The following is a 19,663-nucleotide window of genomic DNA, read 5'->3' as shown; positions in this document are numbered from 1 at the left end:
GGACGTCGAAACGAGCAGCCCTGGTTAGTTTTGATTCATAGTTATTTTACTTCAACAGTAAAGTGCACTCCTGTCCACTGGGGGCACTGTTTTATTAAATAAACTCAAATTCTCGTTTTTTTTACCTGAAGAAGAATAACAGAAATAATGTTGTAGAAGAACATTACTCAGGAGGACAGCAAAGAAATATCCTGCAGCTTCCAACTTTTTGGAGCTGGGGTTAGGGGTGACGTTTAGGGATTTGATTATGTTTAAAGTTAGGTGTCAAAAATGAACTCGTACATCCATGAAGAGCAAACTAAGATAAGATACAATGTTTTATTTTGACGGCAACTCTTTACTCATAATAACAGGCTTCAGAATTTTTATATTTTCACATTTGTCTTTAAATAAAATCTGTAGTTATGTTCCCTATTCACTATTCCCTATAATACTCACTATATACTGCACAATTATAGGGGACTGATTTCACGGTTTTGAACTCTACCTTGTGGGGGTAAATGCCAAACAGCGCAGAGTATTATGGGTATCCTCTATCCACTAGCATATACCAGTTGTACACTACTTATTGTGGTACAGTGTGAAATTGTTTTTGTACAACACCAAAAATGGCGGAATGCCAAAATAGTTCACTAGATAGTGAATAGGGCACATTACATTCTTTTTGTGTTGTGCAATTTTTACAGATTGTTGATGAAATATATTTCATCCCTCATTGTTTACTAGCACCTCAACATGAGTATAAAATATATTACAGAATCCAGCAGTTTTCTAATTAATCTCACCACTGAGTAACTAGGAAATTCCACTTCCACACCTCTGTTGAAATTCTCATTCCAAAAAGTTTGGAACAATGCAACTTCTGAATAAATATATCTGCAATGGAGCAATGGCAGAATGCTGGATTCTATACACCAATCCCACCAACATCCTACTGGATAATAAGTTGCTGCTGCATCCATCAAACACTGAGCATTATTTTTATGTCACTTGGCAGGGCAACGGTCACCATGTGTCAACTCACCATTTGAACTGAAGTCATGTGACTGAGACACAAACTCAAAACCCTGATGCCTGTCATAGGAGGGTATCCACCACATGTTTTCCACCCCTCACCAGATCCACCCCACCTCCCACGCTCGAGACCACTGTTCGTTCGTATCCCCCGCAGCGAGAGCGAGTTAAAAAATGCCCGACCTCCTGACATTCCTGAGACACGCTGATTATTCCGAGGAATATTTTTAGAGGATTTATTGTCGAGATTCTTCAAATGTGCCCAGTGCAGCAGCGCAGAAAAGCCCTATCTCACCCAGCTGCAGAGGGACCTGGCGATAGATCTCAGGCTGTCATCTGAGACTACAATCCTGAGATTAAATAATGCAGTTTGAGCAGCCGTGACAGCTCTGACACTCCATAACAAACCCCCCAACTTCGAGCGCGCTCACGAGGGGATACTTAACATTCAGATTTCGCATTCAGATTCTTACTGGCGGGGTTTATATGCCTCATGTATGTAATTTACAGGGGATTTATGTTCTTAAAACCTGATTTATAAGTGGTGTGTACACACAAAGTTTCATTTATAGGATTTAAACTTGCAATTTATACATGATTAATACTTGCACACTTCATAAGTGAGATTTATATATGATTTATATAAGTTTTGAAGTTTGAAAACAATACCAGGTGTGCTTACTATAAAGTTGCATGTTTTAGTTCTACAATTATACACTGTGGGCGGCACGGTGGTGCAGCATGTAGTGTCGCAGTCACACAGCTCCAGGGGCCTGGAGGTTGTGGGTTTGATTTCCGCTCCGGGTGACTGTCTGTGAGGAGTGTGGTGTGTTCTCCCTGTGTCTGCGTGGGTTTCCTCCGGGTGACTGTCTGTAAGGAGTGTGGTGTGTTCTCCCTGTGTCTGTGTGGGTTTCCTCCGGGTGACTGTCTGTGAGGAGTGTGGTGTGTTCTCCCTGTGTCTGTGTGGGTTTCCTCCGGGTGACTGTCTGTGAGGAGTGTGGTGTGTTCTCCCTGTGTCTGCTTGGATTGGCGACTCAAAAGTGTCCGTTACAGATAATGAATGAATGGATTATACACTGTTCTTCTATAGTGAGGACACCAATAGGATCACCACAGAGCAGGTATGTGATGATTTGGGTGGCGGATCATCCTCGGTGCTGCAGTGACACTGATGCGGTGGTGGTGTGTTAGTGTGGGCTGTGCTGCTCAGAGTGGATCAGACAAAGCAAGTGCTGCTAAAGTCAGTTTCACTGCTGGACTGAGAATAGTCCACTAACCAACAGAATCCTCTGGGCAGCATCCTGTGGCCCTGATGGAGGACTGGAAGATAGATGAGCTAAAGTATGCAGAGCAATGGGTAAACTACAGCCTGTAATTTTAAAACTACAAAATTGTCCTGCATGGTCAGTGAAGCTGCGAGAATGGACAGTGAGTGTAGAAACAAGGAGGTCATATTAGTAGACACTGGCATAGTACCTGCCACCTTCCCTGGCTAAGTGCTTACAGCTGTTGACCGCTGCTTCCTGCAGGACGATAAATAACGGAATCAATCCCAGGCCTTTCTGAAGTTGTGGAAGGAGTTGACAAGGTCTGGATGAAGTTGGCGCCACACATTAGCACCTGATTACATCAAAACAAACCTCGAAGGCAATCAGCACACTTGCAGTGAGCTGTGGTCATTTCTCCTGCCTCATGAGGCTTGTCATCAGGGGCAAATTGCAGCCCCCTTGATTAAACTTTGTTTATAAGAGTATAGGCTAATTTTAGAACTGTTGTTCACATCCCCCCTTCCACTTGCATGTGGAAGCGGCAAGTGCCAGACATGGTAAATAGCAGCTCCTATTGATTAGAGTTTATCTCAAACAGTCTGGACACAGGGTGGGAAAACGAGGGGCCGTTTAATCGCCACGGGATTGAGTCAAGCGCTGATAATGCCCAAACTAACAAGGATACGGAGAGGAAATTAATTCCGAGACATGGGCTGAGATGACGAGAGGCATTATTATTATGATGCTTAGGGGAAGACTGAATATGGTCTAAAGCTAGAGCCACTCTTAAACAACATGATCCTGATTTAATTATGACACTGAAGAGCTTTGGAAACTCATCCAGTGTCCCTCAGAACTGTCCCTACCCAGAGTTTTAAAGAGGACATATAAAAAAAATGTGCCTACGTACATTCATTTGGGGATCTGGAGTCCACCAACCCACACACTGTGAAACAGAAAATGAGAATGGAGAAGATAGTGAACTAAGCAAAAACTGCTAAATGCCAGGGCTTCTGCTAGTCACTTCTCACTGCTGTGCAATCTTGAATTCCAAAAGTGTATAAAATCTTGTTGTAATATGTTCTTAAAGGTATCGTGAGGACTGCGCTGCCCAATATGGACCGAGAGGCGAGGGACCAGTACCTGCTGGTCATCCAGGCCAAGGACATGGGCGGCCAGATGGGTGGCCTTTCAGGAACGACCACGGTCACCGTCACACTGACTGACGTCAACGACAACCCCCCACGCTTCTCAAGAAGTACGCCTGTCTCTGAAACAGCTTTGAAAAGTCTAGACACTAGAAATATATTTAATATTCTACACACACACACAAAACTAATCTTGTATCTGTGAATTGTGGGGACATTGCATAGATGTTAATTCGTTTTGTGGGGACTTATTTTTAGCTTTTTCATATGCATTACTAGCTTAACCCTAATCTTTAAAACTTTAAAACACGTCTCCACCTTAAACCAGTTGGTGGTCCCTACAAAGAAGACAGGTCCCCACACTGTGAGTGTGTAAGCAGGTTTTGGTCCCCCACAATGGGATATATACATGGTATACACACACACACACACATTGTAGATCACCGTTATCAGAAATGTGTTTAACTGGTGCAGTGAATCTCAGTCTGTCCACACAGTGAATAGCGCTCAATGTAGCACACAGTGAGGTCACATGACCAGCATGGACCGGTCGCAGCAGCCAGGTGATAAGAGAAAAAGAGAAATAGCATCATCAATAATTTCTGTGTGTGTGTGTGTGTGTGTGTGTGTGTGTGTGTGTGTGTGTGTGTGTGTGTAGAATCCTATCAGTTTTCTATGCCTGAGTCTCTGCCCCTGGCCGCAGAAGTGGCCAAGATAAAAGCCCTGGACTCGGACGTGGGAGCCAACGCAGAGATGGAGTACAGAATTATCGAAGGAGATGGCCTGGGGGTCTTCAGGGTCCAGCCAGACCCAGATACACAAGAAGGGGTCATTTCTCTGCAGAAGGTGGGCCATAGAAACGGGGGGTCTGCACTGTATATACTAGAACATGATGGAAGCTGATTTGTGTTGAAGGTTTGATTGAAGAATTGCTTCCTCTGCTTATTATCAATCATTTCAAAATCCCACCCACACTTTAAAGCCCCACTTCATGATCACACAATGCTACCGAGCTGAGAGAGCAGCCAGAGCCAAGGCTTGCACATGCTTCTTCTAGGGTATTTGAAGCTAGCCACTAACTCTGTTTTAAGTGTTGCCTACACAATAACACTGGGGTTTAACACACTTGCAGGAGATCACTAACTACCCAATTACACTATGCTACATGATGATTAACCCTAACAATATCTGGTCCAAAACTCCAGCAGCACTGCTGTCTCTGATCCACTCCGACCAGCATATCACACACAAACCCAGTACCACAGATAATCCATTATCCGAGTGTCCTGACCATTAAAATGGGGTATACGTGGGGTAACAATGAAGCAGAGCAATAGAAGGCCTACATTATCTAACTGTAGAACCTAAAATGGCTCCTGTCTGGTCAATGGAGCTAATAAAATGGACAGTGAGTGTACCTTTAATGTCACAGCTGATGTGTTTTGTGGCTGAACTAATAGCAGAATTAGAGACGGGGGTGGGCCCACATCTGTACGTAATATCAGAAAGTTAATCCGTGGCTGTGGGATGTAGCATCTGCTGAATATTTCCTGGGATCAGCTTCCAAATGTGCTTTTGAGCTGCTGCTAAAGTCACCAATGATGTGCCCGTGCATTTCTCAGAGAATGCTGAAGTCACACATACAATGGAGTTCCACCAGCTTTTAACATTTGAGATGTAAACAAAGTCTTTTACAGTGAAACTATGGGAGAATATTCATTGTAAAGAAACATATGCTGATGTATTTACAGTGAACCAGTGGTCAGCAGGTGTTCACCACAAATGCAGATACTACACCATCAACAACAACTGATCCTACACCTTTCTTTGGGGATCAGTCTCTGTGGAGGATGTCCAATTTCATTTCCAGGACTTATATTAATTATTTTTATTTTACACACGAACGGCACAGTGGTGCTGCAGGTGGTGCTGTCACACAGCTCCAGGGACCTGGAGGTTGTGGGTTCAAATTCCACTCTGGGTAAATGTCTTAGAGGAGTTGGATGTGTTGTCCTGTGTGGGTTTCCTCCGCGTGCTCCGGTTTCCTTCTGCGGTCCAAAAACACACGTTGGTAGGTGGATTGGCGACTCAAAAGTGTCTTTAGGTGTGAGTGAATGTGTGAGTGTGTGTCGCCCTGCAAAGGACTTGCAGCCCTCCAGGGTGTGTTCCTACCTTGCGCCAAATGATTCCAGGTGCGACCCTGAACCGGATAAGTGCTTACAGGCAGTGAATGAATGAATGAATGAATGAATGAATGAATGAATATTTTACACACTTGTATAATAATTAAAGATTACAAATATTCACCTCTCCTTCTGGAGAAGAGAATATAATGTACCTTTAGCTGTACCTATCCAGAGGTGGCGCTGTTTCACTCAGTCAACACAGTCTGTCACGTACCGGATGAAGAGTTACAGAAACAGTGCTGTAAACGGTTGTGGGAGGACATTATTGTAGCTCTGCCTGGGAAGAAGGTTAGAGTTTAGTTTTAGGTTTAGATTTAGGCCTTGAGGTTTAGGGTTGGGGTTATATATATATATATATATATATATATATATATATATATATATAACTATAAGCACATGCCACATTGTACATATCCTGGGAAAGGGATTTCATTCCAATACATCCAAGTTCAATTTGAGACCAGTCTTTTGGACACCGGGTTCCTACCACCACAGTGAAGAGTCCTAACCACTTCATGTCCACTTTCCCCTTTCCAACTTGACCATTTAGTTGAGCAACCATGTTTAAAACCTCATCTCCAGCATGGGATCACCTACCAGAGTGGCTGTAGTCTAGTCTTCAGAAAAAGTTTCGTGTTGAAAGTTGGACGCTGGTGACCATTTTTCATTTGGCTGCATATTGCAGTGGACAGGCGTGATGAATGACCATTTGAGAAACTATTCCAGAAGACATTTTTGGCATCATGTATCTCTGTCTTAAAATCAATATACGGCTTTGACTCTACTGCACCGTTCTGTCGGCCGCTATCAGGAGCAGCAGCAGCTGGGGGACGTCATTGTGCTCTGACTTTTGTTGGTGGGGTCAGTTTTCAAACATGGGACTTTGATTTAGTTTCGTCTGTCAGTTTGGACACAGTTATGAAAACGTACACTCCTTTTTTCTGAAATCAAATGAGAATATTTGTCCTACTTTCCAGCAGTAACAAGCACTGTTCTCCTAGGAAATGCTAATCAGATTTTGGGAGATCTGCATGTATTTTTGATTGCATTCAGTCGTATAAACGTTAGTGAGATCAGGTGCTGATGTTGGTAGATTAGTTCTGAATCACAAACACAATTCCAAATCAAAGGTATTGGATGGAGGTCCATCCCTCTAAGGAAGGCTGTTCCACTGCTGTACAACCCCAGGCTGGAGGCTTTCTTTTTGTCTAGCCTATACTTAGCAATGGTGACCTTATCTCCAGCTGCTCCAGAGCATCCCATTTTATTGATATCCCCTTAAATAAAACTACATAAATAATTTCATTCCTGTGTGTCCACTTCACAGAATCTTGACTATGAAACAAAGTCCAGCTACACCCTGAAAATCGAAGCCTCCAACAGGAACATTGACCCCCGCTTCCGGGCCCAGGGTCCATTCAGCGACACAGCCATGGTCAAGCTGGTGGTGAACAATGTGGACGAGCCACCGGTCTTCTCCACTCCTCTGAGCAGGATGACTATCTCAGAGGCAGCCAAAGTGGGCACCATCATCGGGACAGTCTCTGCCCTGGACCCAGACTCCACCAACAGTCCAATCAGGTGAGAGTTACTGATAATTTCCCATGATTCAGCACAACTAACCTGCCCGTGCTCGACCTATATCTACATGTTTTCATAGCAACTGGGGTAAGGTTGGTCAAGCTTAATCCCACTCACTTGACTGCATTAGGTCAGAACTGGACACAGCCTGGATGGGGCATCACACACTCACCCAGTCACTCACACGTGCTGTATCCCTCTGCCAAGCCAACATGATTCATCATTAGCGAAGTTTAGATGTAGCGCTTTAGCGTGTTAGCGTAGTGCTGACATTATTCATGCCTACCTTCCCAGCTTAATTACGACGTAAACAGTAACACTTTTCTCGCACCTATTACTCTCACCGCTTTCTGAATTATCATTGATTAGCTTTGATATTCCACACTGAGGAAAAACAAAGAGGATTGATTGTGTGGCTTATTATTTCTGTCATGTGGAGCTAATACAGAAGTGTATCAGCATGTTAATTGGAGATATCAGTCTTCCGAAATGAGCGCAGAGCTTGACGTAAGAGATGAATGTTGGCTTGTTTGGGTCACATTGGCTGCTGAGTAAGGGTACTGACTGGATGGTGTTGTTTGTATTTTTTCATTGTGTTTTGCCTCTCCATATGATTCCCTCTCAGACAAAACACAATCTCAGTTGTAGTAATATTAATGATTTAAAAAAATAATATTATAAACAAGACAAAGCTGGATATTCATGTTTTTTTCTGTATTTCTTTTTTCAGAACATATTGACTCCTGTCTCTAATATACATTTAACAATAAGAAAACATAAGGAAACCTTAAAAAGCTTATAATACTTGTTTATAATGTTTTATAAAAGCTACATTACATGTTATAGGATATTTATAATGCATTATAATGCTTGGCATAAGCCTGTAAATTTGTCCATTCATTGCTGTAATTACCTACATACTATTTTATGAAGCCAGACTATGTAGCTCCATAACGTTACAGCATTTACTCCTGAGAACGTAGTAAACATTATAATGCACTCTGATAAAGGTCTTCTTGTTGTTGTTATCAACAGATGTTATTACACAAAATGGAGCTTGACTATGATATACACCGTTATTGGTTGAAGTGATGCCCGATATTATATGGAAACACATACGCTATGATTCCTCATCAAGACAGAATCAACTTTAACATAACATTCATTTGCAGCATCTCTACATCTCTATGGTCACTGCATGCTAATATACTGTATCTATATTCCTTCCCACAGATACTCCATTGACCGAAACACAGATCTGGAGCGTTTCTTCAACATTGAGGCAACATCAGGGGTCATCAGCACGGCCAAAGCTCTGGACCGAGAGGTCAACGCAGTTCACAACATCACCATCCTCGCCATCGAGAGCCGTGAGTCCACTGTTTACTTCACTGCAGGGGTTTCCTGTGGGTCACTCAGGTCAGGGGTCATTTGAAAAATGCTTTGGAAGAGTTTAATACATAGATTCTATTCTTGCCACGTCATGCCTCTATTCATATTGTTAAATTTATCAGCTATATTGACCATTTAGTTGCACTTTGTAATCCACCTGTTGCTCTGCATACTTTGATGGCCCCTTTACACCCTGTTCTGCAGCAGTCAGGAAACCTACAAGACCACCGTATTCCAAGTATTTTTTTGGGTGATGGTGTATTAGTGTGTGTTGTGTAGTTGCGAGTGGATCAGACACTAGGGTTTTGAAACCCCTCACTGTCACTGCTGCACTGAGAATAGTCCACCATCCAAAAATATCCAGACAACAGTGTCCTCTGTCCACTGATGAAGGACTAAAAGACGACTAACACTAACTGATTATGCACTTACAAGGTGGACCAACAAGATAGGTGTGTTTAAGAGTGGCCAATGACCGGGCAATGTTTCTAAACTCCACTGCTGTGTCTGATCCACTCATACCAGTGCCACACACACAGATATTTAAAAAGAAATGGTTTAACTAAGTTGTACTTTCCTAAATCAGGTATCTGTATTTATTGCTTTTTCTTTCTGCATGAGGGTCTCAGGGACCTTTGCTTCAGCCGTACAAGCGAGGCAAGAGGAGACCTAAAAATATGGAAGAAGGTTTAAAATGTAAAACTGTGAAAAGCATGAAATGTGAAATCTGAACTTGACTCAAACTTGGATTTTGTGAAATGGGGTCGAGGGGAGACCAAACTTGCCGTGACCAGCCGGATGCCACTGGGTTCAGACATATCTCCGTGGCGCTAGGTTCTGGGTACTGTGCATCCTTGCACTGTCCTGTGTAGCTGGACTGTAGAGGTCTGAATCCCTTCCTGGAACAACAACAACTACAACAACAGAGACAGGAACAGCAGTGCCTCTCTGAGGACACGAAGGACACGCTCAATGCAAAAGCTTTCTTCCTTTTGTACTTCTTTCTCTTCTTTTTTGCGTCATTTATAATTGAGACCTTCAAATGGCAGAGAGATATTTCATTTTCACGACAGATACATTTTTTTTATTTCCTATCGCAGCGTGGGGCTTGGAGGCAGCTGGGTTTCGCTTTCGGCAATCCCAAATTCTATTAGAATGAAATCCTGCATACTGTAATAAGAGATAAAAATTTAAGCCTCTCAAGCAATTTCCCAATGAATATCATTATCCCGAGGCTAACGGGCTTTGACTGACCTAACAGCTGGCTCCGAGCTGACAGTAATCAATATTTCAAACCGTAGGCTTTGAAAATCAAACACTACGAAGTGCGCTGTGTGTGTTTTCTGGCACTGCGCTTGTTTGTGTGTGTGTGTGTGTGTTGTGTGGTGTTGTGAAAGGCCATGAGATTGGACCTGGAAGCAGATGCTCTGCGGTAAAGGTGACCGCTGACCGCTAACCGCTGGCCAGTCCTGAACTCGTGGAGTTTGATAGAGTCTTGTCCTAATTTTCACAGATGTTCTTAACTCAATGCCTGTCTCTACAACCTTCACTCCAGTGCACCTGTTCTCCGACATGTCCCTGCGGTCCTCCTGCAGATATGCTTCGTGGTTATGATTGCTTTTAAATTTGAATTTATTTTCATTAGTTACTTGGTTATAACAATGTAGTAAATTATAATAGTACTGTGATATTCATTTGTAAGAGAAAATCATCAGTCATTACATTATTATTATAGTATGATAAAAAACAATAAAGAGCGCCAGTTATTCTTGTTCCACTCTAATTTTAGACAGATCTCTGCAATTCTACTTCTGATCTTTTTCTGTAGCTTTTGTGGTACAAAGTTAAACCACAAAGCAATAATTATCTCATGGTATCAAATTAATAAAAATAACTAACTTCCAAAGCACTTCAAATAAAAGCAAGTAAACTTAAGCCCGTTGACTTATTATAAGTGTTTGGGCTCAACAGCTTCCCTCTTGACTCAAAACACACCTCTTTAACCCTTTAAAACCCATTAAACCTGCTGAAGCATCTGCCCAATCAAGTGTGCTATGGGTCAACCGCTTTTCTGTTGACTCCAAAACACCTTCAAAATGATGCTGTGCCTTTATTATAGCTTTACATAACACACATCACAGAGACTGAGTTTAAAATGGTCAACATGACCATCAGAAAAGAGCCCTTCAGGTATTTGTAACATAGTTGTATTCAAAGTTTGTCTCATACTCATAATTCTTAGTAATTTTATAATCACTAAATAAGCTCCAGTCCACTGGTGGCTCTGTTTCGTTAAATCCACTCAAACTCTTTGTTTTTTCTTCTTTTGAGTCTATTTCCTTTCTTCAGTGCAGGCTTCTAGAACAGTTCCACATTCTTTCAGACCCACAGTGTTGAGCTGTCAGACCCAGTGTTTCACATCTGCAGCAACCCTTTCCTTGAGGTGGATTGTCTTAAATTTAATCAAGAAATGAAACATGAAGTTCAGTGAAATGTCACGAGCCTTTAAATGTATATGTAACTTGTGACAGTGTGGATGGTGCAGCAGCATCACTCCTTCATGTGTCACACTTTAACTCCTCCACCCATGGACATGGATGTGCAGGAAGTGAAGTTTGTGAGCTCTCCCTCATGGTCGATCGATGTCTGTCAGATACAGCCAAGGTCCCTGAAATGGGGCCTGGCACAGAAGATTGAAATGTCCTCTTTTATCTGTCTCAGAGAGAGAGAGAGAGAGAGAGAGAGAGAGAGAGAGAAAGAGAGAGAAAGAGAGAAAGAGAGACAGAGACAAAAGACCCTCCTGAAATCCCAGAAGTTAAGGTTTGGACGCAGCGCAGTTGTTGTCTGATTGCTGTGGGTGCATTGTTAATGCCATTGAAAAGCACCAAGGATGAAGAGTGCACTTCTGCTATTGGCTTTTTACATTCAGAGTCTGAAATGTTAAAAACATTACAGTGTTCACTCTTCTTTTTTATTCTTTCATCTTTCTATTTCATATTCCAAAACCTAGAAATCTTAATATCTGCTGCTCATCCTTAACTTTGCTCCAGTTTCCTCCCACTGTTCAAAAACACACATTGGTAGGTGGATAGGCAACTCAAAAGTGTGAGTGTGTGAGTGAATATGTGAGTGTGTGTCGCCTTGTGAAGGACTGGCACCCCCTCCAGGGTGTGTTCTCACCTTGCACCCAGTGATTCTGGGTAGGCTTCGGACCCACCACGACCCTGAATTGTATAAGCACTTACAGACAATGAATGAATAAATGAATGAATGAATGAATGAATGTTTAACCCTTTCACCCAAGTCGTGACCCGCAGTTCCTGCAGCAGTTTTAATATCACGACATGCTTTGTTGACTGACGTGAAAATACGTTCAGGTTACAAACTTACAAAGGCATTTTTCCCACAAATTCACACCGGGTAATAGTCCATCCGCCATTCCCGCTTCCAGGTACCACACTGCAAACACTGCAAAATCTTACTGGAAATTCTTACTGAATTAAAGTCCCTATTCATATTTGCTCTCAGGTGATATAGACTATAGACACTGCAGATTCATCCATCCATCCATCCATTATCTGTAACCGCTTATCCAAATTAGGGTCGCGGGGGGTCCAGAGCCTACCTGGAATCATTGGGCGCAAGGCGGGAATACACCCTGGAGGGGACGCCAGTCTTTCACAGGGCAACACACTCACACATTCACTCACACACTCACACCTATGGACACTTTTGAGTTGCCAATCCACCTACCAACGTGTGTTTTTGGACTGTGGGGGGAAACCGGAGCACCCGTAGGAAACCTACGCAGACACAGGGAGAACACATCACACTCCTCACAGGCAGTCACCCGGAGGAAACCCACGCAGACACAGGGAGAACACATCACACTCCTCACAGACAGTCACCCGGAGGAAACCCACGTGGACACAGGGAGAACACACCCTCTCCTCACAGACAGTCACCCGGAGGAAACCCACACAGACACAGGGAGAACACACCACACTCCTCACAGACAGTCACCCGGAGGAAACCCACGCAGACACAGGGAGAACACATCACACTCCTCACAGACAGTCACCCGGAGGAAACCCACGTGGACACAGGGAGAACACACCCTCTCCTCACAGACAGTCACCCGGAGGAAACCCACACAGACACAGGGAGAACACGCCACACTCCTCACAGACAGTCACCCGGAGGAAACCCACACAGACACAGAGAGAACACACCACACTCCTCACAGACAGTCACCCGGAGGAAACCCATGCAGACACAGGGAGAACATACCACATACTACATATTCGTACCAGATTATAGACACTCTGAAAGTGTTGCTGTAAAGCATAGCCTACGCACAAACCACAGGCCCATACTGAATTATTCCACTACCGTTTCATATGTTATGGACGTAAAACACTGTAAATACAAACTGGATTAAAGTGCCAAATCTTGATGCTAATCAGTTTATGTCCAGTACACTCTAAAACTGTGACATGAGCCTCAAAATGATCTTCAGATTTCCAACAGAGCAGCATAGCTTCACCTCCAAACAAGTCTGCGATCATATCATGCTGGGACATGGAAGTTATAGAGTTGTAAATACAAGAACATGAAGTGTGGGCCTAAGACTTTTAAGGGTTAACAGCCATTGCTGTGGAGCTGACACCAGCGCCTCGGGGACAAGGATCAGAGAGTAGCATGAGCCCAGTTAGAGCTCAGTGCTCCAGGCAAATACCCAGAGGTTTGGCCATGATGGCAGGAAAGCTACCAGAGATGGAGACAAGCGCCCTGCATTGCATTTGAATCATTCAATGTGTAGCTTTTTTATGCCCTTCAGCAAGATACTGAACTCCTGTGGACTCCAGAGTGGTCAGTCTGCTCCAGTGTCCGAAGCAATTCATGAATATAAATATAAACCTAGCAGACATCCTGCAGAAGTGTGTACTTCCTCCATGTCCCCAAAGACTGCATTGTTGAAACAGTAGTTTGGCAGAAAGTAAGACTTACTCAGTGGATACACCCCAAATATATCCGGAAAAGACATGCTGTGAGGCTGCTTCTTAACCCAACCCTAAACTTAAAGCAACACTAGATGGTAGTTTTAACCTTAGAATTACAGCTTCGAGATCATTGAGTTGCGACTCTGAACTCTGGACTGCAGAAACTGCACTAAGTAACTTTCAGAGGAGGGTAAGGAACCACTCCTTCCCTCCCCTCTCGTTTCAGGGCAGTGCTGTAAGGGCAGACCATGAATAAAATTATCTAATTTTACCTAGTGTTTAACTTTAAATTCCAAAAACAACAACAACAAATGAGAGAGCAGAGTGTTTGTGCTTGTGTAATGCTCTCACAAAACTGTTTACAGCACTGTTTTTGTAGAATTTCTTCAGGTACACAAGTGTATTTAGGAAACAGTGCCACCAGTCGCTGGGAGCTCAGTGATTGATTCATAATGATTGAAATTGTAGAAATTTGTATAATTCATACTAATGTTTTCATCAGTCATTATCAATCTTCTCGTGGCTGCCATCAGATCCTCACAGCAATGTTGAAACATAATCTAAAGCCTTCCTCACAGATGTGAAGCTTATTTTGCATCAAAACGAGAGGACACTATCAGCTAATACCCTTTCAAGTGGGAACAGCAGGTTTTCCCAAATGTTTTTGGCCGTGTAGAACATCATCCATAGACATCTCACTGGATTATGTTTACTGTGGATGAATCACTCCTTTCTAGGGTCAAATAAGTAGATAAATGAACCGGAACTCTGTGCTATTTTTTCCCCCCTTCCACCTCCCTGCAGGTGTGGAGGGCTCAGGAGCAGATGTTGTTAATATATCTCAGACAGAGGATGCTCTGAACTCTGTTTTCCCAAAGATCTGCATTTTCCCAGAGACTAGTTTTGGAAAGGCAGGCCGGCTTGGGTTGTGCCAGGCACGCATAACGTTAGCAAGCTAGTGAGCTATGTACAATAAATCACAGCGCAACTCTTGCCAGAGTGAGTCAGCGCTTTTTTTTTTTATATTTTTTTTCAAGCCTCAAGCCTACGCAACACCTTCATTTAACACCTTCCTCCACTCACTCGGCACAGAACCGTTACTCAGGTCATGGATAATAGCCTGCTAATAACCAGAACATACATCTGTTCAAGTGAACAATCCCCATGCTTGGCTAATGTGGCCAGTGAATGCGTGCACTTTTTTTTTAGTGCTAGGAACACTATTCTGGTCATACTTCTGGCTTACGACCAAGTATAAGAGATGTATTCAAGAATACAGCCCCCCCGGAAGCCCCTGTGGCTAATGGCTATTAACAATGAATAGTCTCGTGGTTCAAGTGGTGGTCAGCTGGCATGAATTATGCCATTAGCATCCACTAGCAAGTCCATTCATACACTTTTAGCAGCGCAAAGGCACTCCATTCACAGTGAGAACGACTTTGACATCCACTCAGTAGTCAATTGTTCATAAGCTACATGGTCAATAAATTGTGGATACTCTGATTTTAGCTGGTAGTTTGCTGTAGTAACGAATTCTGCTCTCCAGAGAAGGGCCGTAGAATAGATGTGGCAACACTGAGGATCTGATAGGAGCATCAGAAATATTAGTGAGTGTTGAATGTTTAGTTTTGCCACGGTACGTCCATCACTCATTGACCAAATAAACAAATAAATAAATAGCCCAAGTAGAAGTTCTGTTAATTAGATGAAACTTTGTGTGTGTGAATGTGATGCTGATATATGTAAGTGATTTAAACATTAGAGATTAAGGATACGTTTCCTGGAGAATACTGTACAATGGAAAGGAGACACTAGTCCCCTGTTGGGCCGCTTATACAAGATGAAATATGGTGTACAGGTTCTATATGACATCCTGCAGCACATTTGCCCACAGCTGGGACTGTAGATCCTGCACACTCTTAGGTTGCCAAAGCAACCTATCATGGTCCCATAATATTTGACTGGGGATAAATATGGATACCGAGGCCAAGTAAAGGCCGAAATCTTGCAGAAACATCCCTGGGAAGCCCTTGCTCAATCAAGTTGGATGCCCTCAGAGGCAACATGTGGGCGCAGGTCGTCCTGCACATATCACTGAGCTGTTGGTGTCCCTTGTGTCACAGCATGGGGCGATGGACTGTTGTATATGATCGCTCCCCAGATCATCAAAGCAGCAGTGGGAGCAGTTTGCCACTCCAGAGAAAAAGCAGAATTGAAGCTCTCACTATCAGGTCTCCATATTTGACCCTGGCCTTTGTCGAATTCTGAACAGAACCTGGATTCATCACTAAAGACTATGTGGTTCCAGTACATAACAGTCCGGGTTTCTCGTTTGTGACATCACTGCCCCAATACCTTTGAACTGCTTGGTCAGAAAGGCCAGGACAGCAGGCAATTTGTTGAAATGACCATCCTGCTTCTCCCTTTGAGTGCATCATAGAGGCGTCTAGCACTGAGTGATCACTCACCAAGAGGTACACTACAAAAGTAACCTTTGAGACCTTTTATATAGGGCAGTGGGCAATCATTTTTACACTCTCCAGTGGCAACGTCAAACAAAAATTCAGATATCTGCCTGAGACATAACTGCATGCCGAGGTTTTTTTTTTTTGGGCCATATGGCTGCACCCACCTTCAAGCAGCTTCATCCACTCATTACAAATTGTCTCTAGATGTTGGTGTCTACTGCAGACATCTTACTGTTCCATGAGTCAGTAAATATGCGAGATGTTGAACACATCCACCCTATGACAACAACTTTCTTAAGTAACACAAGCTGGTGCTGAAGACAAAGGTCTCCATTAAAGTCGATGCGTGAGTTTGCGGTAGCTCGGGAAGCTGCGAACGCACACACTCAGCTCTTCCCAGCAGATGTGCCTCTTCTGGTTCACTGCTGCTCTTTGGCCTCCACAGGTGTTTGGACTTGGCTCATGCTTTGGAGCGCACCAAACTCTCAGCTGTATTATATGCTTACAAAACAAGTATACTGAGAGCCCCATATGGTTCATTAATTTCCCCGTTTGCCAAGTGTTGCATAAATGGTGATGTCCAACAACTTTTTCTGGGCGAATGTTGCCAGCATACCAAGGATGACCTTGATGTTCAAAGTGAATGGGTCTGATGGTCAGTGACACACTCAGTGTTTATTTCTCTGCTGTTTCATTGATTTCAATTGTACTCAAAGATTTTGGATTTTTTTTATAAATGCAGATATACTGATATTGCTTTATTGAGTCTGAATGGCATTGTGAATCCCATCAATTCCTCCCGCTGTTTGTTTTCCGACCCTCTTTGGCCTAAAAACAGAGGCAACAAAAGAAAGAAAGAAAATACATAGCTAATTCTTAGCTCATAAATAATGCAGGACTCTGATCCGTCACACTGACACTCACCCTGGATATGAAACACTTTTCTTTCAACCTCATCCAATTTTATTCCTGAGGTTTTTGAGCTAAATGAAGGTCTATTTCTTAACTTTTCAGGTGCACTGTTCAAACGGGTTTGTGACGATGCGTTGATAAATGACTATAATCAACTGTAATAATATTTTTAAATATATGCTTTTATCTTATAATGATGCTGCTTCAGGTGGTGTTGTAATCCCACAGCTCTAGTGTTCTGGAGTCTTGGGTTCAGTGTTCCAGCGTAGAGGCTATCATTTGGTTTAGTGTTAGGATTAGGATTAATGTTATTAAACCACGAGATTGTTTCGTTTTCTGAAAAGATAATGTAACAGGAGTATAGTTTAATTTAAAAAATGGGGTTTTGGGGTTCAGGGAGGCTGGTAAGGGGTGGGGGGTCACTCCAAAGAAATACAATTTATGCATCCAATTTTTAGGGGGTAATAAAAAAGGCAAGATATGGTGATTGACTAAATTTAATCTGGTGATTCTAGAGCTGAATGTTTCACTGATTTTACTCTGGATTGTGTTCATTGTGCTTTGATAGTGATTTGAATGAATGCATTATTATTTTATTATTTTTTATAAATATGCTTACAACTGTGTCTATTTGAGACTGCCATCTGTTTTTGTATGTTTAATACACACACACGCGCACACACACACGCACACACACATACACACACACACACACATATATATATATATAATATGGCAGTCTCAAATAGACACAGTTGGTATGTTTGCCAATTTGTATATATATATATATATATATATATATATATTTATTTATTTATTTTTTTTTTAACAACTATGTTTTGTGTGTGTGTTGCAGTGGACCCTTCTCAGGTGGGGAAAGGTGTGGCTCTCATCACAGTGATGGACGTCAACGACAACGCCCCGGTTTTCGCGATCGAGTATGAAACGTTTGTGTGTGAGACCGCTCTACCAGGCCAGGTACTGACCACTGCTGTTTTAATAAGCATCTGCTTGAGTGGTGAAAAATGTCTATGCAGTGCCTTTGGGAGGACATTTGTACACCATATAGTGTACAACAAAAATGTTCTTTGAGGATTCATTAGTAAAGGCAATGGTTCTACCATCAGATCTCTATTTTCTATGTGAAAATTTTATGAACTTTTTTAAATAGAGCTACTACCTTTTTAAATAGAACTTGTTGTTACTTGTTGTTGTAACATAGAACCATATACAACACATGCTCTATAAATCTAAAGTAGTGTTTTACGATGAGAAACATACAAATTGTGATAATAATAGAACCATTTACTAAAGCCTTATGACTGCCTTTACTGTAGAACCCTGGAAGAACCCTCTTTTAAAGAATGTATTTTAAGTTCAATGTACTTTATTCAGTAGAGTTGTGTATATCATATTAAAATATTGCTGCCAATATCAGCACTGAAAATTAATGACATGGTCAGTTTTGGACTTTCTCCTGCCCACACAAAAATGCTAATCTAAAGGAAGCCAGAACATCAAAAATATCTCCCATGCAGAGCGAGGCTAACAGTTCCTAAAGTCCACAGCTGATGAATAAAACAAATTACTTCGATAAGGGTGATCACCCAACGCTCGGAGAACGGAGCTCACACTCCGAACTCACTTAATTAGCGCTTAGCTTCTCTTCCGCCGGCAGTTTGAGGTGTCGGGGAGTTTGCCAGAGGAGAAAGTGGTTGGTGTGAAGAATAAAAAAGTGAGCGGGATGGTCTTCTTAATGTCCAGCTGACATACTCCTACTTCACCCTGACCACCCTCAACACTGCTCATGAAAAGTATCTTCAGTGATTGGATGGGAGTCGTCAAGGGAAGAAGTTCTGTTCACTAGACCGATACACAGCCTAGCCTTGACTTTTTGAGGGGGCAAGGGGCATCACTGGAATTGTTAGCAGGGCTCTTATTACAGTTTAAGTACAATTTGCGTACAGGTGACTGATTGGTTATTGATAAAGAGGCAAACTGGGTTCTTATTTGTGTATGAAGACCATCCGTTCAGACCACCCAACCAGTGTGGGTACGTACTTTTCTTACGTTGCATACCACATCTGATCAGAAAGAAGCAGCTACACAAGATGAAGAGTGGATGGATGGACAGATGGAGGACAGCTTCCTCATGGCATTGTTAAATCCAAACCAAGAACCATTTAGTGACCTGGAGGGGACGGTCTCTGAAGCTCAGGAACATAACAGAAAGAAAACGAAGGGCAGTATAAACGCGGTGTATTTCTGCAGCAGGTCACTCTAATCAGGGGATCAAAGCTCTGGACACTGGCGAGGAAAGAGCTTAACAGCCATGCAAATGTGGCCGGAGGTAACTGTGGCATGAAATTGGTTTTGTTGAGGCAGAATGGCATTGTGTCAAGTCCAGAGAGTGTCCAGAGAGTGGCCTCGCGGTACACACACATCAGCCATTTGTAGACTGAGCTGGTCACTTTCCACGAATGCAATGAAAACCTATTTTTGTCAGGATTTGATTGCCAACGGCCTCTAGGACATTACTGATGACAGGCAATGATGCTGGATGATTAGTTCCGGATAGACAACACCACTCCAAGTCATCCCAAAGTCCAACACTGGAGGGCTTTATACCCCTAGGGTTGATGAATGCCATTGGGCATGGTGACTTAGGTTTATGTTTTGTGTTTCCAGAGT

General features: G+C 42.7%; 1 protein-coding gene across 3 annotated transcripts in view; it reads left to right on the top strand.

The window, feature by feature from the left end:
- LOC136675424 (cadherin-7-like) overlaps positions 1–19,663 on the top strand; it is a 71,313-nt gene that overhangs the window by 29,781 nt on the left and 21,869 nt on the right. For 2 of the 3 annotated variants that reach the window (XM_066651968.1, XM_066651970.1), the window contains 5 exons: positions 3,373–3,540; positions 4,089–4,276; positions 6,944–7,197; positions 8,431–8,567; positions 17,829–17,950. In XM_066651968.1, coding sequence (XP_066508065.1) covers positions 3,373–3,540; positions 4,089–4,276; positions 6,944–7,197; positions 8,431–8,567; positions 17,829–17,950 — 869 coding nt within the window. Of the gene's footprint in view, positions 1–3,372; positions 3,541–4,088; positions 4,277–6,943; positions 7,198–8,430; positions 8,604–17,828; positions 17,951–19,663 lie in introns of those variants that run through there. The other variant, XM_066651969.1, reaches the window with a different exon arrangement.

The sequence above is a fragment of the Hoplias malabaricus genome, chromosome X1 (assembly GCF_029633855.1).
Source record: "Hoplias malabaricus isolate fHopMal1 chromosome X1, fHopMal1.hap1, whole genome shotgun sequence".
NCBI lineage: Eukaryota > Metazoa > Chordata > Actinopteri > Characiformes > Erythrinidae > Hoplias > Hoplias malabaricus.
Note: the sequence above shows the minus strand (reverse complement) of the source record. Positions and strands in the feature narration are given on the sequence as shown.